The following is a 27,266-nucleotide window of genomic DNA, read 5'->3' as shown; positions in this document are numbered from 1 at the left end:
AATGAAAGTTTGACTGTCCATAAAAGAGTTCATACAGGTGAGAAGCCTTACTCATGTAAACTTTGTGACAAACATTATATCTCTAGTTCAGAGTTATCAAGACATGAAAAATCCCCTGGACATTTAGAAAAGATAAAAACCTGTAATAATACAGTTCCAACTTCTATATCTATTAGTTTAATTAAATGTGAAGAAGTTTATATCAAGGAAGAAATTAAAGAAGAAGAAATATTTGAAGAGGAACCTCTCTCTATCCAGATGAGAGCTGACAATGTTGATCCTCTCTCTATTTGAATGTAAATGAATGAGAGTGTTGTAAATAATTTAATCGGAGAATTATAAATACCTATTATTTTACTTTCTGATATAAAAATCCAATACAACATAATTTATTATCTAATTTTTAAAATATCCGTAACATTTCTACTTTATAATATTACTAAATGCATCGCCCCTTGCCTATAAGGATTTTAAGAATTTTTTCTTCTTAGTTTAATACCAAACTTCTTAAATTAGTGAACAGTTTGTCCAGCCGTTTATAAGATAGTATTGACCATGAATACATACATACAGAAATACATCCTATAAGTGTATATAATAAGCTATTTGTATTTAAACTTAGAATTAATTTATTGATAATGACAAATATTTTGTTTTAATTTTGAAAAAAATAAATAATGTAAAATTAATGAAACCTTATTTTTATGTTTTTTTGGTATGAAAACGTATTGTTGATTTGTTTATTTATCTTGCAGTGTAAATGAAATAATTGTTTAATGTAAATATATTATTTTCAGATTAATTAATAACAAAATAAAAATGCACAGAGTATAGATATCAATAAGAAAGAAGTTTTTTGCTAATTTTGTTTACAAACACACAGGTTATTCACTTTATTATTACTAAAGGTTTTACCCCGCGAGGAAATAAAGAGGGTCATATCTACTAGGTAGAGTGACAACTTCCTTAATGGTGTTATTTTCTAGTTTGTGGCCAATGATAAACTTTACTGATTTGTGTAGCTGTTTGCGAGATCTTTTAGTATATTTATATTTATTAGGAAAGAGCTGTAAATCTTCGCCAATAATAAAAAGTGATATGCTTGTCAAGGAGCTCCAAGCCTTTTTTTTTTTGGGGGGGGGGGGTATTTTTTTATTATTTGGTTAAATGACGCATCAAAAAGTTTTACCCCTCGAGTTTAGTTTGGGGAGGGAGAATAAATCTAATTCCAAATTTTATAGAGTGCTTCTTGGGGTTGGCTGGGCGGAGTTTTACTCCTTAACAAACTTACCTATAATATCCATTAAATTTAGATTTACAATATTTCATGACACTTTTAATAATTAAAATCTTTTCTTGAACCTATTCAAGTTTCTCATTTATCTAAACAATAATTTGCCGCTAGAATCTTTTTTTAAAATAACTCCACACCCTGTATAAAAAAAAAGATTTGTTTGTCCAATTTATTTTTTGGTTTAAATAGGAGGAGTTCGCGCTGAGCATCATATTTAAGTAAATGGGAGGAGATTTTGTTTGGCTTTAATCATAAACTATTGTTTATATTTTAGGTTGATAATCGAATCGAAGTCAGTCAGTAACTAACATTCAAAGTGAACAGAGAGAAATCTGCAGAGGAATTTTGATTGTGAAATAAACTCATGGAAGGTACTTTAATTTCTTGGTTTGTATTGGTTTTCACATTAAGTTTACATTCACCTGGTTTAGATGCTACATTATAATATTAATAGGATCTTGGACAAAGTAGCTTCGGACAAAGTAGCTTCGGACAAAGTAGCTTCAGACAAAGTAGCTTCAGGACAAAGTAGCCTAATAAGTAAAGTAGCCACCACTGTTATAAACCAGGCCTCCAAGAAAACTATACCTGGAGGCCGCATCAAAGATATTGTTCCTGAGATTCCAACATCAACTACTAACAAAATGAAAGAAAGAGATGAACTTAGATCCACTAATCCTGATTCTCCAGATATTCAAAATTTAAATAGAGAGATCCTCCAAGAAATTAATCAACATCAAAAATCAAAATGGAGAGAGAAAATCAGTGAGATCACAAGTGGCTGTTCTTCCAAGCTATTCAAGCTGATTAAAAACCTTAATGGCAAGAATTCCAGTAGCAATAACCAAGCCATTAAATTTAAAGGTCGCTACTTAACATCCTCACTTGAAATAGCTAATGGTTTCAACAAACAATATTCTTCAGTTGTTCGACACCAGAGTTCTAAAACATCCAGGAAAATAACAAAGAATATTAAAAAGAATAGCCTCGAAAATCCCATTTCTTTCACTGCCAAACAGACTGCAGAAGCTATTAAAGCTTGTAAAGCCTCCAAAGCTGCTGGACCAGATAATATCTCGAACCTGCACCTAAAACACCTTGGACCTAAAGGATTAGAATATCTAACAAAGATATTTAATCTCTCAATGGCAACAAGCATCATACCTGATATCTGGAAAACTTCGGTCATTATCCCTCTTTTAAAACCCAACAAAGATCCTCAAGAATCCAACTCCTACAGACCTGTATCCTTACTTTGTCCTGCAATAAAAATCCTGGAACGCCTCATTCTACCCACCCTCACTGAAACCTTGGACATTCCTGTTTTCCAACATGGATTCCGCAAGAACCACTCTACAGTCTCTGCCTTAAACGACTTCAATGACCAAGTTGCTAACGGTTTCAATAAACACAGACCTCCAGATAGAACAGTTTTGCTACAGATTGATCTTAGCAAAGCTTTTGATATGGTATCCCACGATAAGCTTCTTCAAGACCTGGGACAATCTGCACTTCCTGAATTTCTAAAAAGATGGTTCTGCTGCTATTTAAAAGGGCGACAATCTAAAGTTAACTTCAGGAATGTAACATCAAAATGCAGAAATGTAAGAGCTGGAGTACCCCAAGGCGCTGTAACATCACCTATTTTATTTAATTTCTATCTCCGGAACCTGCCTAAACCTCCAAATGATGTTCAAATAATACAGTATGCTGATGATATCTCTATCTATGCTACTGGCTTGGACATAGATGCTCTTACCAAATCAATCAACAACTATGTTCCCAGAGTCACTGAATTTCTCAATGAGCGAGAGCTAGTAGTATCACCTGAAAAATCCACAGTGACACTTTTCACTCCTGATACCAAAGAGTTCAAAATCCATCCACAAGTTATGATTGATGACATACTTGTCCCTCTAGAACATCACCCCAAACTCTTAGGTGTCACACATGATACTATGTACACTTTTTCCACCCATATACAAAACTCCACTAACTCTGCCAACACAAAAATAAACATCATGAAGTCACTCTGTGGCTCCGACTGGGGCCAGGACAAGGAAACCATGACAATGACCTACAAGGCCATTGCCAGAAGTGTGTTGGAGTATGCTTGTCCTATATGGAGTCCTGTTATATCAGAAAACAGCTGGAAAAAGCTACAAAGATCTCAGAATCAAGCTCTAAAACTCATCACTGGCAATCTTAAAATGGCGTCAGAACAACACATTCATCAAGAAACTAAGATTCTACCAGTTAAAGAACACTGCCTGATGAAATGTAAACAATATCTACTGACCTGCCATCAACCCGACCATCCAGGTGTTAAAAACATTCATAGACCACTGCCAGCAAGAAATCACCTGAAACCGACAATACAGAAATACAGAAAATGCATTAAAAAATACCTTCCCATTAATGCAGAAAACAGGAAGACTAAAATCAAGGCCATACACACATCTGAAGTAAAAACTGCTCTTGAAAATCTTCCTCCTAACAGAGTCCTTGGAATTAAACCACCGGACATTAATAAAGAAGAACAAACTCTTTCTAGACATGTCAGATCTCAACTCTCTCAATTGAGATCTGGCTTCAGCCGCAGACTAAACAGTTATTTACACAAAATTGACGAAAATATTGATGACAAATGCCCTAGCTGTAAAAACTCACCACATGACACAAGACACCTGTTTAACTGCCCAGACAACCCGACTAATTTAGATGTTTTATCACTTTGGACAAAGCCAAGATTGGCAGCAGATTTTCTTAAACTTGACGAGGGTTCTACCTGGCCTGATTAAATTTGCAATGAAATATATGAAGCTAATACATGTGCGTTAGCAGATACATGTGACCGTCCTCTGGAGGCTAACCAACCAACCAATAAAGGTCATGGTCGCAGCGCTCGGCCCCCTGGCCTGCCTAGCCGCGAGCGCTCAGCCCCCTCTAATTTTAAATTTTAAAACATTATCAAAAATTGTAAAAACAATATTAAAAATTGTAAAAATCTATCAACCACTTTTTGCAAAATCCACAAAATTCTAAACCACCTAGGTGTTATCAGTTGATGATATTTTTCTTAAATAAATGTTCTGAGGCTAACATAGGTTTGGTTAGGTTAGGTTATAGGCTAGGGGGCCGAGCGCCCGCGGCTAGACAGGCCAGAGGGCCGAGCGCTGCGGCCATGACCGTTATTACTTTTAGAGACTATTTTTCTTAGGAAGCTACTTTTCTTAAGTAAATGTCCTGAAGTTACTTTGTCATGGGGTAGGTATAATATGTATTTTGAAAAATTGCGACCAAACCGCCACTCCTGCCGAAAACAGCTAAATTTTGAATGATAGCTAAACTTGATTAGAAAATTTTGTTTTTAATAATTAAAATTTGTGTAATTTAGCGAAAAAAGGCCAAAAAATGGCGGGATTTACCGGTTTTTGGCGACAGCGGCGGTTTTACCTCCGTTCTATATTGTACCATATTAGAGCAACTGTAATGAAAAAGTTTTGAGTTCTACTCCTGTCTTAAACAAAAAACTTATCCCCTTTGTCCTGTTAATTAACAATTTGATATTTATACATTATGAAAATTTACATAATGTAATAATCAATTATAAATAATAATTTGCCATCAGAATCTTTTTTATCTAAATAACATCACAACCCTTTAACAAAAGTATTTTCTAGTCCAGTTTCTGATTAAAAGTGGGAGGAGTCCGCGCATAGAGCATCATGTTTAAGTAAATGGGCGGGGTTTTATTTTATATAAGACAAGAGTTAAATATTGTTTACTTTTTAGGTTGATAATTGTATTATTGTCAGTCAGCAACTAACATTCACAGTGAACAGAGAGAAATTCATTATACAGATCTACTTTATATTATAAGGTATTTTTATATTTTTTTGTGCTTTATGTCTTTACTCCAGACTCATTCTCTTATGCTATTCAATGCTGCTGTTTAAGGTCGGTCCGTCCTCGCCTTTTATCAAAGATAGATTGCAGATTTTTCTCAGAGGTCCCCAAAGTTTTATAAGAACGTTTTCTTATTCGTTTGCTTAACAACTTTGGGGACAACAGCGAATTCTGATTGGTTGATTCATTAAGCTGAGTGTTTAATCTTTTCAACCACTAATTTTAATCTACAAAAGGGGTAATTATGTGCATCATCATAGAGAATGTACATCAATTTATTGGCCATTAGATACATGGATATTTCTGCTAGCCTGTTTTTTTGAGCTTGCCTTTTATAGATGTTGTCATGAATGTTTTCCTTGTATAAACAATTTATTTCCAGTTAATTCTATGGGAATGTATTATTTATATTTACCGCCCTATATCATATACGTCCTGGGATGGGGGTAAAGGGATGCTTACCCCAAACTTTGAAACCCCTCATTTTACTCCCCTGCCTCATAAATTAAATTCTTACTCTTACAATTTTTATTGCTTGTTTGGCCGTCTATTTTTTCTCATTTTGCTTCTATGGAAGTTGTTGTCCTTGTTTCAGTTTTTACCTGAATGTTGTGTATATTTAAAAATCTTGGAAAAATGAAATTTTGTGTTTTAATTAGTAAAAATAATACTTCAGGAGATTGAGAGACGATATACCAGCATGAATAACTGTGACATTTGTAATAAGAATTTTAAACATAAATCTAAATTGGTTGTTCATATGAGGGTTCATACGGGAGAGAAACCGTACTCATGTGGTCAATGTGGAAAGTCTTTCTCTGAGAATGGTGTTTTGAATAAACACAAACGAACCCACACTGGCGAGAAACCTTATTCATGTGATCAATGTGAGAAGGCATTTGCACGGAAAGATAAATTGACTCTTCATAAGAGGATCCATACTGGAGAGAAACCCTACTCATGTGATCAATGTGAAAAGTCATTCTCTAATATTAGTACATTGACTGTTCATAAAAGGATCCATACAGGTGAGAAGCCATACTCATGTGATCAATGTGAAAAGTCATTCTCTAATATTAGTACATTGACTGTTCATAAAAGGATCCATACAGGTGAAAAGCCATACTCATGTGATCAATGTGAAAAGTTTTTCTCTAAGAATAGTAATTTGAATGACCATAAAAGAATCCATACAGGAGAGAAGCCTTTCTCATGTGATCAATGTGAAAAAACATTTACAACTAGTAGTAATCTGACTTATCACAAAATAGTTCATACTGGTGAGAAGCCATACTCATGTAAACTTTGTGACAAACATTATGCCTCTAGTTCAGCGCTAGCACATCATAATAAATCCCCTGGACATTTAGTAATGATGAAAAGCTGTAATAATACAGTTCCACCTTCTGTATCTATTAGTTTCATTGAATGTGGAGAAGTTTATATCAAGGAAGAAATTAAAGAAGAAGAAATATTTGAAGAGGATCCTCTCTCTATCCAGATGAGAGCTGACAATATTGAAGAAAATATGAAACAAGAAATAGAAGATCATCTTTCTTGTGAACAGAATTATGATGAAGATAGAATTGATGATATTGATATTGCTCATCATAAAATATAAATATAAAGATTTAATTGTCATAGGATACAAATGTTTATTTAAAGAGACAGGATTAATGCCAATTACTCAGTTTAAATAAAAATCTAAATATCATTTTAATTGTTAAAAAGCAATTTTATTTGTAAAAAATTTTTACTTTTTAACAATGATTTATTTTACTTTAATTTTCTGTGAATAATATTGATGTTGTTAAGCATAATGACAATCATTAATTTATTGGTTTCTGTGTGAATAGATTATTTATAAAATGTAAATATATTTTTTTCAGATAAATATTTATAATATATAAAAATGCACCGAGTATAGATAGCAATGTTACAAAGAAAACAAGTTTCCTATTAATATGGTTTCTAAAAGCACAGGTTATCAATTATTCATACTATAGGCTCCACCTTATAGGTTTTAAATGGCTGGTTCTAGTAATATGATAAATGTATATTAGTATCCATGTACATAATCTGACAATCTTTTATAATATTCTTTCTTTTATTATAAATATCATATAACAAGGCTGAAAACATCCATAAAAATAAAGTTCTAAAATCAGATAATTGTACAAATTAACATTAACACTTGTAAGAACTTAATAAGCAGAATGTTTTGTATTGTTTGTATTTATTGCAAAATTGATAAAGTATGCTGTTGCCGCAAAAGACCTAATCCTACAAAAGGCCTAACTTAAATATAGAATAAATTCAAGTATAACAGCATTTCATAAATTGGGGACCTAACCCTGCGGGGCTACTTAACATTACCTAACCCAACTTAAGAATGTAGGTAGGATAGATTAGGTATTTATTTATTCTATATTTTTTTTCATAAAGATAAACAATAATTTCCCGCCAGAATAAGTTTCTGATTGGGTATAAGTAGGAGGTGTCCGCGTTGGGCATCATATTTAAGTAAATGGGCGGAGATTTTGTGAGGTTTTAATGTTAAACAAGAGTACAAAGTATTTTTTTGTGCAAAGCCTTTTTCCAATTTTGACTGTCTGTCTGTATCAATTCATATTTATTCTGTTTTAGCCGCTACATTACATTGATTTTATATGTTGATTTTACATTGATTTTATATTTTAAAAATCTATATCATCAAAAATGAAAGATGAATAATAATTTGTCGCCATAATCTTTATTCATTATAACATAACATTACAACCTTTTAACAAAATAATTGCTTGACCAATTTATAAATAAAAGTGGTAAGGGTCCGCCTTGAGTATCATATTTATATAAATGGGCGGAGATTTTGTGCAGTTTTATTTTAATAAAACAAGAGCTAACTATTGTTTATGTCTTAGGCTTATAATAGAATCAACGTCAGTCAGCAACTAACATTCACAGTGAACAGAGAGAAATCTATTACACAGATCTACTTTAAATTATAAGGTATTTCAATTGTTTTGTGCTTTAAGTTTCTACAGAAGAAGTTAGACTAGAAACATTTTATTTTAGTAAATATTTTGCTGACCATTTCCGAATTTTGCACCTACTCTAGATATTACTTGATGAATGGCCTGTCAAATTTTTTAAAGAAAAATGCATTTACTTAGCATTCATCAAAGATAGAAAGCTGAATTTTTTTATTTTGCTGACAGTCTTTGCTTTTCTAGATGTTGTAATCAATGCTTTTTTCTAAAGCCACATAAGCCTCTATGCAGTCACTCTTTGTTTGTCAGTGTAAGATTGTCAATCTGATTTGTCAGGCTTCGCTTTGCGCCCCTTCATATGTCAATTTTTTTTTATGTTTGGCCCAAATGACTTGTCAATTGTATCCATAAGTACGTCTAATAGCACGTCCTCCGCTACTTTTTTTAATCAGCATGAAAACTGCACATATTTGTAACACTACTTATGTTTATAAACTTATTTTATAAAGTCAATTTTACAAAAAAAATATTAATAATTACTTAAAATTAGGCCTAGAAGAAAAAAACTTATAACATTTGTTATTTTTTGTGTTTTAATACATCTTTTTTGAAAAGTATATTTTTCCATTTTACAGATTGGGCGACAATTCGCACCTTCGTTGATCGGCCCCTATTATCCCACCCACCCCCCTATATCTCGGCTCCTGTTACAGACAAAAAAATTTGAAGCTAAGATTACCAAATTTCTAGTCATATTTGTCAGATTGCTCTTTATATATATATATAGAGAGAGAATTTTAGGTATGAACGGCCTATCTTATTCACGGAAGTTTCTTATTGCTCATAGATTCACTAAAAAAAATAAGTGTAAAAGAATCTACGATATTCATGATATATGTCTATAGTCTTATCTATAATACAAAGTAGAATGATGTCTGTCTGTCTGTCCGTCCCTTAAGATCTCGGCAACCATTGAACCAATCGGATTCTACTCTTCAGGGAATATACCTACTAGTCCTGTGTTGGTTTTAGGCTATTTGGGGGGTGGGACACCCCTAACCCCACCAAAAAAAAATCCCCCTCCATTTTTTTCCTGATGATTTCCTTGGTCCTTTTTTTGCTGAAGATTTCCTTGGTCCTTTTACAAATTTCAGCAAAAAAAAAATTTTATCACCTCTCAGGGCAAAACCCCTAGAGGCTAGGGGCGAAGCCGCTTGTATATATATAGAGATAGATAATTTCAGGCATAAAATAGAAAATCGGTCTAGAAGCGGTCAAACGGCCATGACCTATCTTATTCACGGAAGTTCCTTATTGCTCAAGGATTCACCAAAAAAAATTAGGTCTCTAGCTGTAATAGAAGCCACAATATTCATGGTATATGTCTATAGTAAAAGTTGGACAAAAGACCGGTCATAAAATCGTTCAGGGATCGGTCAAACGGTCATTATACCACTTTTCTCAGGTGTTCATTGATATCTAAGTATCCACCAAAAAAAAACAGATATCCTTATAATTACTAAATTTTAAAAGTCACGAAGTCACAGTTCTCTATCTTACCTACAAAAAAATGTCATTGAAAAAACTAGAGTGGGGGGGGGGGTGTATTTTGCTCCGATCTGTAAGGGTTAACACATTATCTTTAGAGTTCAAAGTAAAAATTAATAAAACTTGAATGTTTTTTCATAAATAATAAGTCGAAAATTTCATGAAACATGCCTTTTAGGTGATAAAAAGGGAAAAGTAGGTTGCGGGTAAAATCCATAAAAGTGTGTGTTTTAAAGCTTAAAAATAGTAGTAGAACGATAATATTCACTAAATATGTGTATTTCATATTGAAAAGAACTTTAGACAACAATTTTTTTTTGAAGTTAACATAAATTTTTATTGTTCTACTACTGTTTTTAACTTAAAACCTTTACGGATTTTACCTGCAACCTACTTTTCCCTTTAAAAACATAATTTTTGCTTCTATGGAAGTTGTTTAAGCTTTTTTCCCAGGACTTTGTGTAAATAGTTCATCTAGAAATTATACATGATAAAATTTTTTTTGTTGCAATACTAATTCATAATGATTGCAGAAGTTTGATGGAGGATATACCAACATGAATACCTGTGATATTTGTAACAAGAATTTTACAAAGAAATCTAACTTGGTTGATCATATGAGGGTCCATACGGGAGAAAAGCCATTCTCATGTGGTCAATGTGAAAAGACATTTTCTCAAATTGCTAATTTGACTAAGCACAAAAGAATTCATACTGGTAAAAAACCATTCTCATGTGATCAATGTGAAAAGTCATTTACGACTAGCAGTCACTTGAACAGACATAAAAGAATTCATACTAGTGAGAAGCCATACTCATGTGATCAATGTGAAAAGACCTTTGCAACTAGTGGTAACTTGACTGAACATAAAAGGATTCATACGGGAGATAAACCATACTCATGTGATCAATGTGGAAAGTCTTTCTCTGATAATAGTAATTTGACTAAACACAAAAGGATCCATACTGGTGAGAAGCCATACTCTTGTGATCAATGTGAAAAGACATTCAGACAAAGTAGTGAATTAACTGTTCACAAAAGGATCCATACTGGTGATAAGCCATACTCATGTGATCAATGTGAAAAGACATTTTCTCAAAGTGCTAATTTGACTCAGCACAAAGGGATTCATACAGGTGAGAAGCCATTCTCATGTGATCAATGTGAAAAGACATTTAAATCTGGTTGGGAATTGGCTGTCCATGAAAGGATCCATAGAGGTGAGAAGCCATACTCATGTAAACTTTGTAACAAACATTATATCTCTGGTTTAGAGTTATCAAGACATGAAAAATCCCCTGGACATTTAGAAATGGTGAAAACCTGTAATAATACAGGTCAACCTTCTGTATCTATAAGTTTAATTAAATGTGAAGAAGTTGATGTTAAAGAAGAAATTAAAGAAGAAGAAATATTTGATGAAGATCCTCTCTCTATCCAGACGAGAGCTGACGATATTGAAGAAAATATTAAACAAGAAGATCCTCTTTCTTGTGAACAAAATTATGATGAAGATATAATTGATACTATTGATATTGTTCATCATAAAATAGAAATATAAAAATTAATTTGTCATAGATTACCTACCGATATTTATTTAGAGAGAAAAGAATAATGCTAAATTCAAATAAAAATCTAAATCTTATTTTTTCACATTAAAAATCTGCATTTCAATTTATTTGTTGCAATTTTTCATTCATTTATAAATAGCTATTGTGTTTATTTCAATTAATATGCGAAATTGTGAATATTAAATTTTTCTATGGTGTTTCTAAATTATAAATATATTTACTTTACACTTGGTTTTACAGGATCTCCACATTTATCCTATCTTCATTTTATTTGAATTAGAACTTTAAGTTTATAAATGATTCTTTACATGAATGATTTTTTTGTGTTCCAGTATACCTATGGACTTATTAATTTGTTTATTCATCTTGTTGTATAAATAAAATAATTGTCTAATGTAAATATATTATTTTCAGATTAATCTATAACAAACACAAAAATGCACAGCGTATAGATATCAATAAGAAACAAGTTTTCTACTATTTTTGTTTACAAAAACACATTTTATTCATTTTATTACTAAATATTTCTATAATTAGGGTCGGTCAGCCTGTACCTCCGTCCGTCCGTCTGTATATATGTCCGTAATGTCTGAATTGTTCTTTTTAACTTTGCTGGATGATTTCTATAAAGGTTAGGTAAGATTCAGGAATCGTAGAAACTCTATAATCGTTACAAGAAAGTCCCTGCATACCATGAAAAATTTCAGATTTTTTATTTTTTTCTGTAAAAATGTTTGTATGTTATTTTGATGTATATCCTGGAACAATGATTTCTAGGACAACAAATCACATTATTGTAAGCAAGGCATCTTTATAATCAAATCCAAAAAAAATTAGTTTGTCCTTTCTTTTGAATTTAGAGCTTTGATTTTATGGATGTTATCATCCTTATTTTATTGCTAAAGGTTGTATCCAAATATAGATGGTCTCTTGGGTGGAGTAACAACTCCTTTTACCTTCAATCCTAATAGCTAAACAGCGATTTTTTGGTTAATTCTAAACTTCCCCAATTATTGTAGCTGTTTACGAGATCTTTGTCTATATTATTATTTAGCCAAGTAAGGGTCTGTAAACCCTTGCAGATTTAAATGCTTGTCAAGGACATCCAAGCTTTTTTTAAGAGGGGTAATTTAAAATTGGTTGGGGTAAATAGCGCATAAATAAGTTTTATACCTGGGGTAAACTATGGGGGGGGGGGGGGGATGATTACCTTCTAATTGTTTTGACGGGTCACAACCCGAATTTTAAAAGGGAAATTGTTCCTACTATAATATAATTCCAAACATTATAGAGTGCTTTTTTTAGATGATAATTTTTCATAATTTTTATTAATCCAAATCTTTTCTTAAACCTATTTAAATTTCTCATTTATCTTAACAATAATTTGCCGCCAGAATTTTCTTTAAATTAACTCCACGCCCTTTATAAAAAAAAAACATTGGCTTGTCCAGATTCTGATTGAAAAGGGGAGGAGACCGCGTTAAGCATCTTGATTAAGTAAATGGGCGGAGATTTGGTTAAGCTTTATTTTAAAAAACAAGGAGTTATATAGTATTTGTATTTTAGGTCAGTCAGCAACTAATATTCACAGTGAACAGAGTGAATTACAATATACAGTACTTTTTATTATAAGGTATTTATATTTTTTTTGCGCTCCACGTCATTCCTTCAGATATGTTATTTGATCAATTAACTATTTTAAAATTACCTTGACTCCCCTCTGGAACGTTTTAGAGGGTGTATAGGGTATCCCCCACCTAAAATTTTGCCATTACCCCCAACCCTCTTTTAGCCCCCTTCTGCACGCCTCTAAATTAGTAATTTATATGCTCATTACTCCTGATAGAAGTTAATCATTAATATCTTTTCTTCCATGGCTCGAGGAGTTTTAAGAAAAAAAAATTTCACAGTTGTGAACAATTTAACCCTTGGATGGGTATACCTATGTATTTCTAAAGTCTTTGATTTTTAGTATGCAAAGTTTTCTAACGTCTTTTTGTCCATCTGTCTGTGTGAAATTTTCCCTAAATATTACTGTATAACTATTTACCATTATTTTTGTTTGATGTCTGGTACATTTGTATTTTACAACCTTTTAACAATAACTTATATTTCCATCTTAGTTTTACAAAATTATTTACATTATTTGGTAGAACTTATCTAACAAATGTACAAATCTATAATATGATAATAATTCCCGCCAGAATTTATTTTTATAATCCCCCTTCACAGAAACATTTCCTAACTCAGCTTCTAATTATAAGTAGGAGGAGTCTAGGTTGAGCTTTATAATTAAGTAAATAGGCGGAGATTTAGTTTTGCTTTATTTCTATAAAACGAGAGCTAACTATTGATTATTTCTTAGGTTTATAATAGAATCAACGTCAGTCATCAACTAAAATTTACAGAGAAAAGAACAGAGAGAAATCTATTACACAGATCTACTTTAAATTATAAGGTATTTATATTTTTTTTGCTTTAAGTTATTTCTACAGAAGGAGTTAGATGTGTTATCTGATCTATATGAAATTCAACACTGTTTAAACTATGTATAAACCAGTAGCGTGCACAGAGTTTAGACACCCCTCTTACGATTTTTAAGACCTTTATTAAGCCAAAATCGAGGGGTGGTGTGAGCCTTAACTAAGAGCCCCCACCCCCTCTAGTTTTTTCAACGTCATTTTTTTTGTAGGTAAGATAGAGAGTTGTGACTTCATGACTTTTTAAGTTTAGTAATTATACGTCAGCAAGAGTTGATTTTATAAGAATATCTGGTCTGTGTCGGTCGTGGTGTCCGGTCAAAGTCGGTTAGGTAGCACCAAAATTAGAAAAAATTCTAAATAAATCTTAATTTCTACATTATGACTTTTGTGTATAAGGTTATGATCGTTTGACCGCTCCCTGACTTATTTTATGACCGATTTTTTGTCCGTCTTATACTCTAGACAATGACATATAATATGAATATTGTGGCTTCTATTACAGTTAGAGACCTTTAAACTTTTTTTGGTAAATCCTTGGGCAATAATGAACTTCCGTGAATAGTAAGGTCATGACCGTTCGACCACTCCTTGACCGATTTTCTATTTTGTACCTGTAGTATTGCCGTTTTTAAGTTGCTAGTTGCCGAATTTTAAAACAGCTCTATACCAGCCAAATTTTGAATGTAGTCTTTTATTGTGATCATAAATAGATCATTAATAGATAAAAATATTGATTGGCGTCGCCAACCGCCGTATCCGCCGAAAATAGCAGTTTCCGTTATTTGCCATTTTTCAGAGATGGTCAGAAAAAGTATTTTTTTTTGGTTTTTAAAAAATAAAAGTTCCACCTAAAATTTTGTTATACTAGCTTTAAAATTGGCTGCTCTACAGCTGTTTTAATATTTAGCGACTGGCCGCTAAAAAGCGGCTAAGGAGCGGTCTCTAAAAATGCATATGAACCACCAGAAAAAAAATTACGTCTCTATATGTATTTTAAGGTGGGAATTGGGGTCCGATCTGTAAGGATTAAGGGTTTTAATACAGACTTCAAGAGGGGTCTTTTTCCTTTATAATCATAATACTAAGAATTTTTAAAAATCTTTCTTTGACAGATAAAGTGATGCATGAAACAAATTTTTTCTTACCTTCTTTAATTTAGGATAATTTACCAATCTGCACTGTATAGGGTATTCACCACCCTTTATTTTGCAATACTTCCATTCCCCAAAAAACCTCCTTCTGCACTCCTCTTAATCAGAAATATACATATATGATCAATGTGAAAAGACATCAAAAGTTAAGTGTAACTGAAGATTGCTTAATGCATGAAACATAATGTTTTACAAATAAACTTTTGTTTTTATTCTATGTGGACTACATATATGCTCATAGAAATTAATCAGTCTGTTTAAAAGAAAGGTAGTGGGGTAAATGTGAACATACAAGTTGATATTTAAGATAGACTGCTGATTTTTTGTTTGTAAAGATTCTATGGAAGTTTTATGTTTACCTTTTTAAAAAAATTTAATCTGGAAATATTTTGTGTTGTAATAATAATCCATAAAAAATAATTTCAGGAGAGAGGATACACCAACATGAATACCTGTGATATTTGTGACAAGAATTTTAAACAGAAATCTCACTTTATTGTTCATAGGAGGGTACATACTGGTGAGAGACCATACTCATGTGATCAATGTGAAAAAAACATTTTCTCAAAATAGTCATTTGACTGTACACAAAAGGATCCATACAGGTGAGAAGCCATATTCATGTGATCAATGTAAAAAGACATTTAAATCTGGTTTTGATTTGACTGTCCATGAAAGGGTTCATACAGGTGAGAAACCATATTCTTGTGATTTATGTGAAAAAGCTTTTACGGATAGAAGTCATTTGACTAGACACAAAAGGATCCATACAGGTGAGAAGCCATTTTCATGTGATCAATGTAAAAAGACATTTAAATCTGCAGCGTGGCCACATTTTTTAGTATACTGAAAATATTCAGTATTCTTCAGTATTTGGAAATTGGGGGTTCAGTATTTTCAGTAAATACTGAATATTCAGTATTTGAAAATTTTATTCAGTATTTTTCAGTTTTTGGAAATTTTCATGATTCAGTATTTTCATTATTTCTTAAATTCCAAAAAAATTTGCATAAATAAGATTTTTTTTCAAGTAGTTGATGTCATATTTTTTCCGCGCTTAGCGCCTCACTTTACTTTCCTTTAAATTACCCTATAACTTTTTACATTAATTTTGTTTTTTTTATGGTTCACCGCCATTTTCAGCCGCCGCAAAAAAATAAAAAAATTATTGCATTTCTCGCCGAATTAGGCAATTTGGAATCATTTGAGACCATGTTATTTTTTTTCAAAAATTTTCCCCCTTATAACCAACCCTGCGGGGGACTTTTTCATTTTCAAATTCTCGTTTATCAAGATATATCTTAAATTCAGTACTTCTCCTGTGCTTTTAAAGATATTGAAACAAAATCTTTTGAGGTAGATCAGTAAAAAATATTTGAATAAAAAATGGCAGCGGTACCGCCACTTCCGCAGTCTACCGCCGTTTTCCGCCGCCGCAGGATATCTTAAATTCAGTACTTCTCCTGTGCTTTTAAATATATTGAAAGGTCAGTAAAAAATCAGGAATAAGGTATAACCAACAAGCAAAATAAATCTAAAAAAAAATTTGGGGGGCAAATGGAGAGGTCGTCAATTTTACAATGTGTTGCCCCCCAACGACAGCTGAAAAACACGTATAGGTTTCGTGATTTTCTTCTGAATTAATTTCGTTATTGGTATGAGCTGGTAAAAAATACTTGAATAAAAAATGGCGGCGGTACCGCCGCTCCCGCCTTCTACCGCCGTTTTCGCCGCCGCAAAATAAAATTTTTTTATTGCATTTCTCGCCGAATTAGACAATTTGGAATCATTTGAGACCATGTAATTTTTTTATAAAAAATTTCCCCTTACAAGCCATCCTGCGGTGGCGGAAAACGGCGGTAGTCACCCGCAGGGTTGTTTATAAGGGGAAATTTAAAAAAAAAAAAAACATGGTCTCAAATGATTCCAAATTGCCTAATTGGGCGAGAAATGCAATAAAAAATTTTTTGGCGGCGGCGGCGGAAAATGGCGTTGGACGGCGAGAGCGGCGGTATCGCCGCCATTTTTTATTCAAATATTTGTTACTGCAAGAAAATCTAAGAGGCAAAATTAAAAGATCTTTGAAATATCCCCCTAATTATAAAGCTATGATATATGAAATTTTGAAATGAGGAATCATATAAAAAAATACTTATTCAGTATTTGTATTTTTTTGTTCAGTATTTTAGTATTTTTTCTTATTTTAGGATTCAGTATTTTCATTATTTCCTTTTCTTTTCTTCAGTATCAGTATTTTTTTGGTTGTGGCCACACTGAATCTGGTTGGGATTTGACTGTCCATGAAAGGGTTCATGAAAGGGTGAGAAACCATATTCTTGTGATTTATGTGAAAAAGCTTTTAAGGATAGAAGTAATTTGACTAGACACAAAAGGATCCATACAGGTGAGAAGCCATTTTCATGTGATCAATGTAAAAAGACATTTAAATCTGGTTGGGATTTGACTGTCCATGAAAGGGTTCATACAGGTGAGAAACCATATTCTTGTGATTTATGTGAAAAAGCTTTTAAGGATAGAAGTCATTTGACTGTACACAAAAGGATCCATACAGGTGAGAAGCCATACTCATGTAAACATTGTGACAAACATTTCACCTCTAGTTCAGAATTATCAAAACATAAAAAATCTGTTAAACATTTAGAAATGATGAATAGCTGTAATGATACAGTTCCACCTTCTGTATCTATTAGTTTAATTAAATGTGAAGAAGTTTATATCAAGGAAGAAATTAAAGAAGAAGAAATATTTGAAGAAGATCCTCTCTCTATCCAGATGAGAGCTGACAATATTGATGAAAATATTAAAGAAGAAATAGACGATCCTCTTTCTTGTCAACAGAATTATGATGAAGATAGAATTTATAATATTGATATTGTTCATCATAAAATAGAAATATAAGCATTAAATTGTCATAGGATACAAATGTTTATTTAGAGAGACAGGATTAATGGTAATTGCTCAGTTCAAAAAAAATTAATTTTCATTTTAACTATTAAAATGTTGTTTAATCCTATCTTTATTTTGCTTACAACTTACTTTTTAATAATGATTCATTTTACTTTAATTTTCTGTGAATAATTTGATGTTTTTAAGCATAATGACAATCATTAATTTATTGGTTTCTGTGTGAATAGAATATTTATCAAATGTAAATATATTATTTTCAGATAAAAATTTATGATACATAAAAATGCACCAAGTATAGATAGCAATGTTATAAAGAAAACAAGTTTCCTATTAATATTGTTTCTAAATGCACAGGTTATTAATTATTCATACTGAAGGCTCCACCTTATAGGATTTAAATGGCTGGTTCTAGTAATATGATAAATGGATATTAGTATCCATGTGTAGCAGATCGGACGTAATAGATAGCTTTTTAAAAACTATTAAAGCCCGCCTCGAGCGGTGTGGCGGCACTTCACGTTGGAATGGTAACGTTGTGGCTGAAGCGATCCAAGAGCGAAGCAACTCGTTCCCTTCGTTTGTACGTCTCCGCTAAGTTAAATAACGAATACTACACGCAAGTACCCACAGGGGATTTTATATGTTTCTGGATAATTAATTGCAGCTATGATTAGCTGCCCACAAATTGGAGTTGATACTCTACTAACAACTGTTTGTGCGGAACTGATGTATTTTCAATAGACAAGTATAGTTTACACAAAATTAATGAATACATATTATATCAATATACATATAGGAAAATTACAGAGAGTATTGAAGTATTGAGGGGGCGTTTCTGATCATACAGGGATGGCAAGGGATACACGTAGGTCTGCGTAGGATATATCGGCAGGCCGGAGTGTATGTTGAGTTTCCCGTTTAGTCACGTTCAGTTGTGCATGGAAAACCTCCGTGATGCATTGAGGATGCCAAATCCCTGGATAACTGGAGCTCTCTTCTACAAAAGTACATAAGTTAAATATCGCCTAAAACCTACACGCGTAGATGATAGAAAGGTCAAATATACATATAAATGCGGAGCATTATATGTATATCGATTTCTTGGAAAAATATGGCCTCATATGAGATATCACAAGATTATCAAGATTTTAACAGAATATAATAAGTACAAATGTTTCATAATTAAAACTCGAGATCCGTCATTTGTGGGCTTAAAAATTCAAATAAAAGAAAAATCAATAGGGAAAAATTAACGCTTTAAAATGGTACTAATTTCATAAAAATCTGTCCACTCGTTTAGGATCACGAAAATGCCATTCTGCTTATTTTACAAGTATCTCAAGTAAGACCCACTACATTTTCTCCCCTTTTTATCTGGCGAACAGACGTGCCAGATAACATAACGCTCAAATTGGCAAAGACAATAGACTGGTCGGCCAATATTACCTATTACGATGTCATGGTATTAAGGTTGATAGCCTAGATGTTTTAGTCGCAGTGTTGTATGATGGCAAGGATGCAGGGTCTAACATGATGGGCTGTATCTCTGTCATCTGGATCTTCGGGGTTGACGTCGTTGGTAATAGCGACGTTGTCTCTGCGGTTGTCGTAGGTTCTCGCCTCTCAGGTCTGGTGTCGGCCTTCTTCTTTCTCATAAGCTTCTGGTAGGAATGCTTGTTATAAAGGTAAAGGTGAGCAATTAAGGCGATGGCGGCTCCAGGTCCTACACGTAGAAATGTGAGGATAATGCATATCAGATCAGTAATAAATTTTAGCCCTAGGATGACCAGGCATGCGAATGCCATTAGGTCGCCATATTCATGGAGCCAGCTCTTGACGCTGCTCCACAAATCAAGTTTGCGTTCCATGTCCGGCACTAGGTTCTCAAGGGTATACAGGGGTAGGTTGTTGGTGGAAAGCTGGTTACAATTTCCATCTCCGATGCAGAGTCCGTAGGTGATCTCCTTCAGGCTTGCCTCGGTGTAGGAAGGGAAGGTGAGGGTGTGTAACCATTCAGCTCTCTCTCTTTCCGTGTAGATTCCTCCATGGCTGAAATCCGTCCAGTTAACTAGAGGGGTGTCGATGGTCATTTCCATGGGGGCCTGAGTCTTGATGATGGCGGGAGTCAGCTGAATCCAGCCTTCTTTAGACTTGACAGTTAGGGGGAAAGTTGCTGAACACGTTACCCTTGTAGAATGCAACTTATAATGTTTAGTTGCAGCATCTGCATAACCATCAGGATCCAAAGGTATATCTTGATAGCAATTGATGTCGTCCTTGATCTTCTGAGTCCTCTTGGTGCATTGGAAGGTCATCAACAGGTCTCCCTTCAAGAGTCCGTAAGTCTGCTCATGCAGCAGCACTGGTTGGTCTGACTTTCCATGATAATGGGTTTCGCATATGGTCTTCCGTAGTGTTACATCTAGTTGGCTGAAGGTCTGGCGCATACTGTAGGCTAAATAATTTAAATGTACTGCAGCTTGAAGATTTACATCTATTTGTCCGGGGTCGATGGTGGCGAGTCTGCTGAGTTCGCTGGTCTTGCCCAGGTAGATGCCGTCGTGGTCCGTAGTGATGACATTAAAGGGGCAATGCATTAATTTCATTGCGCCTGTAGTGTTGAGTAAAACTTGCTGCTGGTGGTCCACTAGGTAGGTGTCCATGGTGGTGAGGGGGTTGATGGTGTTGACCATTTGTAGAGTGCAGGAACTGTCGTTGATATTCCAGACGAATGTCGCGGCGCCAGTGATGCACTCCCCTTTATGATATGGACATGGTAGAGATAGATGATCCGTTTCACTCTCTACCTTGTTGTTGCTAACCAGAAAAGTTTCTTCTTTAAGGAGAATCTGGTACTCAGCTAACTTCAGGGTGTTGTAGTGGATGGTGTCGCCCATGCGGATGGTCTGCCCAATGCAGGTGATCTTGTCGTCTTCCATCTTCAGGGATCCGGCCAGGGTTGCCGAAACGTAGGTTGGGCGGTTAAGTTTCACTTTGATAGGGTCACCGTAGCCAGAAATTTGATATTCCTGCAACAGTGACATGCGGCGGCAATTTTCTGCAGTAATTTCTTCGTGCCTCATAGTTTGGGGTACCTGTTGTAACTTGAGGTGGCCCCAAACTCCGCACTTGAAATGGTACAGGGATACCCTCACTTCGCAGGAGTATCCGTGTACCTTCGTCAGTGTTGGCCTCTGTAGGATTGTGTAGCGCTCCTTCACTGGAACTTCTTGTGTAGGTTCCTCTGCTCTGCATATTGTTTCCTTGTTGAATTTCTTGATGGTGGAAGGGTTGGTGCAAGCTACTATATCTATTGAATATGCCTTACTGGTTGGTGCTACCGAAGCCGTTAGCACCGCGATCAGTGGTAGGAAGATTATCGACATGATAAAATTCCACCTCGCGAGTCTCTAGGATCACCGCTTGACACACTCGTTGATTCTTGTTGAACTCCACTGCTTCGGTACTCAAGTTCCAGAAGACTGCTTGTATCTCGCCGGTGTAGTCGCTGTCCACTAATCCTGCCAGTAAAATTACTCCCTCCCGTTCTATGCTCGAACGGCCAAAGAGTTTCAGAAAATATCCGGGGGGTACACGGGTGTGTAGCTTGAGAGGGACGCAAGTCTGTTGCCCAGGGGGAAGGATTGTGTGGGCGGGGCAGTATATGTCATGGCCCGCACTCTCTTTCGTACCCTTGTACGGCAGCTTTGCTCCGCGTTTGACGGGGATTCTGATTGTCCGCGCAAGTGTAGCCACTGCAGGCGGGTCCATATCCTCGTCCGAGCTGTCTAGCACCTCTTTGCTCTCTTCCACTTGCTGTTGCCAAAGTGTCCCACTCCTCTGCTTCTTTCCTCCGGATTTAACCCTCTCCCCTTTTTCGGGTGAGTCCGTGGACGGCTCTTCATTGTCGCTCAGAGCGCGCTTCTCTACCCGGGGTGCGGAAGGGTATGTGTACGTAGCTCGCTCGCGCTCTCTATCTCGGCGCGGTGTCTGCGGGGGCGAGCTTCTTCTCGGGCTTCTCTCTCTATCGGGGGTTCGCTTGGCATCTCTCCGTTGAGTGCCCGAACCGGACGGTTCGCAAGATTGATCTCTCTCCCTCCCTTTCTTCTCACTCTGCTCTCTGCGCGGTGTGCGCTGCATCGTTGGTGATCTGGGCGGTGGTGTATCCGGTAGGGGAAGGTTGAGGGGGTCAATGTTGGGCGGTGGTGGTGGTGCTCCTCCCGGTCTATTGGGGGGTCCTCCCTCATCATCGCTGTCATCCCCATTTGAGAAATCAACTCTTGGATTAGGCGGCTTCGCCTGCCTTTCTGGATTCAGGGGAATTTGCTCCCCTGCCTCATCTCCGTCTTCTTCAAATGGTTCTGGGGGAGAAGTTGGGTCTCCATCTGTCATTGCTGGGGGGTAATATGGTTTTAACCGACCAACATGTACAACCAAGTCCTCCTTTTCTCCCGCTGGTATTGTCTGAATCTTGTATAAAACGTCGGCACACTTCTCGGTAATTAAGTATGGTCCACTCCAATGTTTGGTCATCTTCTTCTTTGCTTTACCATGGTTGGGTGCCAGATAGAAAACTTTGTCGCCTACTCGAAATTCGCGACTGTCGTGATACTGCAAAGCATTTCTTCGAATGGTGCTTGCTTGACTCTTCGCCATGGCTTCATACATGGTCGTATATCTGTCCAATAGATTTCTCACGGCTGTGGGAATATCCTTGTCATCGTCAGGGTTGGGCAACCGCAAAATCAAATCCGCGGGTAGAGTAGCCTCTCTACCCTGGAAGGCAAGAAAGGGGGTCACGCCGGTGCTGCTGTGGATCCTCGTGTTGTACGCCAGGACAACTCCAGGTAAGTATTCTGGCCATAGAGTCTCCCGTCCTTGGATCACAGTTCTCAGCGTCTCTTCCATGGTCCGGTGCCACCTCTCTATAAGGTTGCTCTGGGGGTTCGCCACGGGGCCTAGCTCGTGCTTAACACCGAGCTTCTGCAAGAGTTTCTTCATGATGGTGTTGCAGAACTCCTTTCCCTGATCACTGTGGAATGCCTGTGGGCATCCAAAGGTACAAATGAACTTGTCCATAATCGTCGTGGCGACCTCGTCGGCGGTCTTCTGTCTCAAGGGGTACGCCTGAACGAAGCGTGACCATCCGTCCTGTAATGTCAGGATAAAATTGTATCCTTCTGTAGTTGTGTCGAACTTGCCCACCACATCCATATAAACTGTCTGGAGCGGGTACCCGTTTTGGATGGGTACGTGCGCTCCTATCTTGATGTTGGCCTTGATGTTCTTCTGGACGCAGTCATGACAGACGGCGATCCTCAGGCGGATGTCCGCTTGATGTCCCACATAATAAAAATTCCTCAAAAACTTCGATATGGTGGAGTGCATGCCAAAATGCGCTCCTGTGGTAGTTCTGTGGCAGTGAGTGAACACCTCTTCTCTCAGGGACAAGGGGACCATGATTCTGCGTCGCTTCCCTGTGAAAGTGTTGATCTCCTGCTCAATGACTCCATCTTCTGCAATGCGCAGAGTGTCGAAGATCTCAGCCAGCCGGTGCACGTCCCTACTCTCTCCACGTAGGGTTGCCTTGTCTGGTGCACGCCGGTCAACGCCTATCCATCTACGAACCTTTTCCAAAATAGGGTCGTCTAACTGATGCCGGTACACTCTGTCTCTGTACCGTTCTCGGCGGTCAGGAAGCTCGTCAGCAGGATCATCCACAGCTCCGACGTACTCTTCCTGTTCAGCCTCTTCCTCGGCTGTGGGGTCTGGCATGTCAGCATCGGTACGCCGGCTTAACGCGTCGGCGTTAGTATTGAGTCTCCCCGGCCGATGAACCACACGGAATTCGTAACCAGCCAGCTCCTCAGTCCACCTGGCCATCATGCCAGTGTTCTTCTTCAGTGACTTCAACTGCTTGAGGGCGCTGTTATCCGTATTAATTTGGAACGGCTTGAAGCTCAGGATTGTCCGAAACTTTCTGATGCCATAAATAACTGCGGAGGCTTCTCCTTTCCATGAGGGATATCTCTGCTCCGCGCCAGTCGTCTTACGTCCCATGGCGGCGATCAACCTTTCGGCGCCATTCTGAACCTGACTCAGGATCGCACTGATTGCTCTTCCGGAGTAGTCGGTGGTCAGTTGAAATGGGGTATCCGCTTCAAAATCGGGCACAGCGCGGATGGGGGCATTCTGGAACTTGTCCTTCAACTGCTGGAACTGCTCATCCATCCCTGGGGTCCACTCTAGCTTCGTGGCTTTCTTCTGTGCATTCATCTCACACGTCAAGTCGGCGTACTCCGGTATGAAGGTCCGGTAGTACCCGTAAAAACCAAGGACACTATTCAACTCGGCGACAGTTGAGGGCGGCGGCCAGTTCTTGATACGCTCCACATACTCTGGCACCATACCGATACCCTCGTGACTTAGCATGTGGCCAAGATACTGGATCTTCTTCTGGAACAGCTTGCTCTTCTTAGCTTTCAGCTTGATTCCAGCCTTGCGGTGGGCCTCAAAAACCTGTCGCATCTGTGGTACATGATCCGCAACTCTCAGGTTGTATGATATTACGTCACCGAGGTAGCATTGAGCTACCTCGCTCCCCAGCGGGTTCATTGCGGTGCTGATGAATCTGCTGTATACCGCTGGTGCTGTGCTGATGCCGAAGGGCATGCGGCGGAATTGCCACAAACCCGTTGGCGTGGCAAAAGCCGTCAGCTCCCTGGATGCTGGATCGATGGAGATGTTGAAGTAGGCGGCTGTGGCATCTAACGTTGAATAAACACGATGTCCTCCTGCGCGGTCCAATAGCGTCTGTATCCTCGGCAGCGGGTAACTATCTTGCTCTAAGCAACTGTTTAACCTGCGGAAGTCCACTGCCCATCTGATCTTTCCATCCTTCTTGCGCACGGGAACAAGGGGGCTCGCCCATGGCGATGAACTCGGCTCGATCACTCCTTGGTTGAGCCAGTCGGCCATCTGTGCCTCCAGATCCTTCAACATCTTAGGGTTCAACTCCCTGTATCTCTGCCTGATGGGCTCCGTCCCTGGCTTGAGCTTCAACTTCATGGTTACCAGGTCTGTGTGCCCAGGGGCCTCTCGACTGAATATGTCTCTGTATTCGTAAATGAGCTCCTTGACTTGCTTCTTGACATCGGGGTGCTCGTTCAGTAGCTCGTTGTCCTCCATCTCCAGGTCCTCCCAAACTTCCTTGAACGTGGGGTTCTCCATCTGCTCCTTCGTCATGGGCTTGGCGGCGTCGCTCGTCTCGTTCTCGGACATGGACTGAATAACTTCATGGGGCTCTCTCAACACCAAGCTTTCGGTGTTGATCACCATACTGCTGTCCTCACAAATCTCGGCGGTGAACACACACCCGGCCGATGCAATGCACGGCGCCTCCTGCAAGTTGACGACAGGGATGCGGACTATCCCATTTTGCTGGGCTCTGTATACTCCTTCCAACACACGCACTGGACTATCATCTAAAACGGTCTCTTCTACCATGACAATCGCTTGCGGTCGGAGTTCTCGGCTAGGAAGAAAATTCACGACAGACACTGACTCTGGCGCGAGAATCCTAGTCGCTTGGACGGACAAACGGACAGGACGCGGCCGCTTACCTACTGCGACGGTTTTCAAACGAACGGCCGGCCCTTGGGAATTACGAAGCGGTCCCTTGACATTACGTGTCCAAACGTTTTTGCGCTCAAAATCTGCTTTTGCTTTGTGCTTAAAAGAAAGTTGCGCAACATATGATTCGACGGAATCCGGTTTAAGTGCTAAAAACTCACGTGAATGGTGCACATTACCATTCGCAAAATTATCTTCTGCTTTACATAAATCTTTAAAAGTGGGCGTACAAACATTTACAGCATTACTATAGCTACTTATTTCTGCATTCAGCTCCTCGAAGGCTCGTAATGAAACACTTATCTGAGGGTCGGGGGGCGAGTGCTCCCCCGGCGGTTTTCCAGACCGCTCTTCGTCTTCTGAGGTACTTGGAACCTCGTAGTCGATGGACTGCACAAGCGGGACTCTCGTCTGCTTCACGACCAACGCCGCCTGCACCGGTGATGAGTAATCTAGAACTCCACAAATCTCCTCGACCCACTTGCACCCAAGATTGATGGGGGTGCGAAGCTCAGGTATAACCAAGGCCTCTCGAATGTAGCTAGGACAGTCGTCTCCCAAGATAACGCTGATGTTGTAAACGCGGCCGATGACGTCCATATCGCCGCCATTCGCCGCTGTTCCCACTGATAACTCGCAAGGAACGATCGGCAACTGTAGTTTCCGGGCTAACTCCTCATTTACGGCGACTCCTTCGTGCAACTTGTTACCGGTATCGATGAGACCATAGGTCCGCACAGTCGGTCCATTCGCACGCAGGCTGATCTTAACCATGGCCCGGGCGCCTCTCCGTCCTTGCATCTGATTGAGGGTGGTAGGGTCTACAGCTGCTGAGGGACTCCGACCTACCGACGGGAGCCCTCTCTCACATTTTTTGAAGTCTTGCTTCTGTGGCCAACTGCTTCCAGACAGTTGACATCTCCGTAGAACTGCGCCTGGTCATCGTCTCCTACGCCACTGTCCGCGTCTCCAGGTTCGTTGGTACGCATCTCTCGCACGGCGTGCCGGCCACGATCTTGATATTGTCGGCCGCGTCCGCCGCTGTTGGCGTTCTTCTCCTGGTTCCTCTTGCGCACGTTCGCCAGCTTGTCCTCAGGTATAGTACACGTCTTCTGCCAATGGCCAGGCGTGCCACACCTCCGACAGTTGCCTTTCGGTTTGTCTTTGGTGGCACCGCCCGTACCCTTACTCGCTTGCTGTTTCTTCTTAGGGCAATTACGCGAATAATGGCCTGTCTGGTTACAATTGTAGCACTTGACGCTACTAGTTCCATCTCCGACAGCGTTGACCTCCATATCCTCGGTGCCGTCGTTGCGATAGATGACACGGTTGGACGTGGCGAGGCCATCCATGGAGGTATCTTCAGCATCTCCATGGTGAATAAGTTGGCGCTGTGTGGCAATCTCGTTCATAATAACGTTCCGTAGGACACCCATGCTGGTAATACTAGGTAGCTGACAGAAAACTCTTTTCCGTACCTCTCGATGGCGTAAACCAAGGGTTACCTCTTTCCGGAATTGGCCTGGATCACGGTTGTCTGGGGAGTAGGCCTTCAACCACATCTGCTCTTTCTTGGCAAGATACGTCTGCGGAATCTCGTTCTTGCCCTGCGACAACTGCTTATACGCGTCCTTGTTGATGTCTGAATCTGATGGTGCTAGGAATATGGCATCCAGCCTATCCATTACCTGCTCAAGGGTGAGCGCATCTTGGTTGTCAGCGACTTCTCGGGCCATCTGGAACGCTTCTCCGTCGAGAC

General features: G+C 38.1%; 1 protein-coding gene across 3 annotated transcripts in view; it reads left to right on the top strand.

Annotated features, from left to right (window-relative positions):
* The first annotated feature begins 795 nt into the window (after nt 1-795).
* The window catches only part of LOC145330301 (uncharacterized), a 72,083-nt gene continuing 45,612 nt past the window's right edge, over nt 796-27,266 (top strand). The window contains exons 1-4 of one of the 3 annotated variants that reach the window (XM_080174944.1): nt 796-883; nt 1,569-1,665; nt 5,090-5,177; nt 5,880-6,870. In XM_080174944.1, the coding sequence (XP_080031070.1) occupies nt 5,904-6,824 (921 nt within the window). In that variant the 5' untranslated portion in view covers nt 796-883; nt 1,569-1,665; nt 5,090-5,177; nt 5,880-5,903 and the 3' untranslated portion in view covers nt 6,825-6,870. Of the gene's footprint in view, nt 884-1,568; nt 1,666-5,089; nt 5,178-5,879; nt 6,871-8,124; nt 8,213-10,274; nt 11,536-27,266 lie in introns of those variants that run through there. The other 2 variants (XR_013883357.1, XM_080174943.1) reach the window with 2 other exon arrangements.

Source organism: Acartia tonsa, chromosome 10 (assembly GCF_053477335.1).
Source record: "Acartia tonsa isolate MP-2025a chromosome 10, ASM5347733v1, whole genome shotgun sequence".
Lineage (NCBI taxonomy): Eukaryota > Metazoa > Arthropoda > Copepoda > Calanoida > Acartiidae > Acartia > Acartia tonsa.
This window is presented reverse-complemented; position numbering and strand designations above follow the sequence as displayed.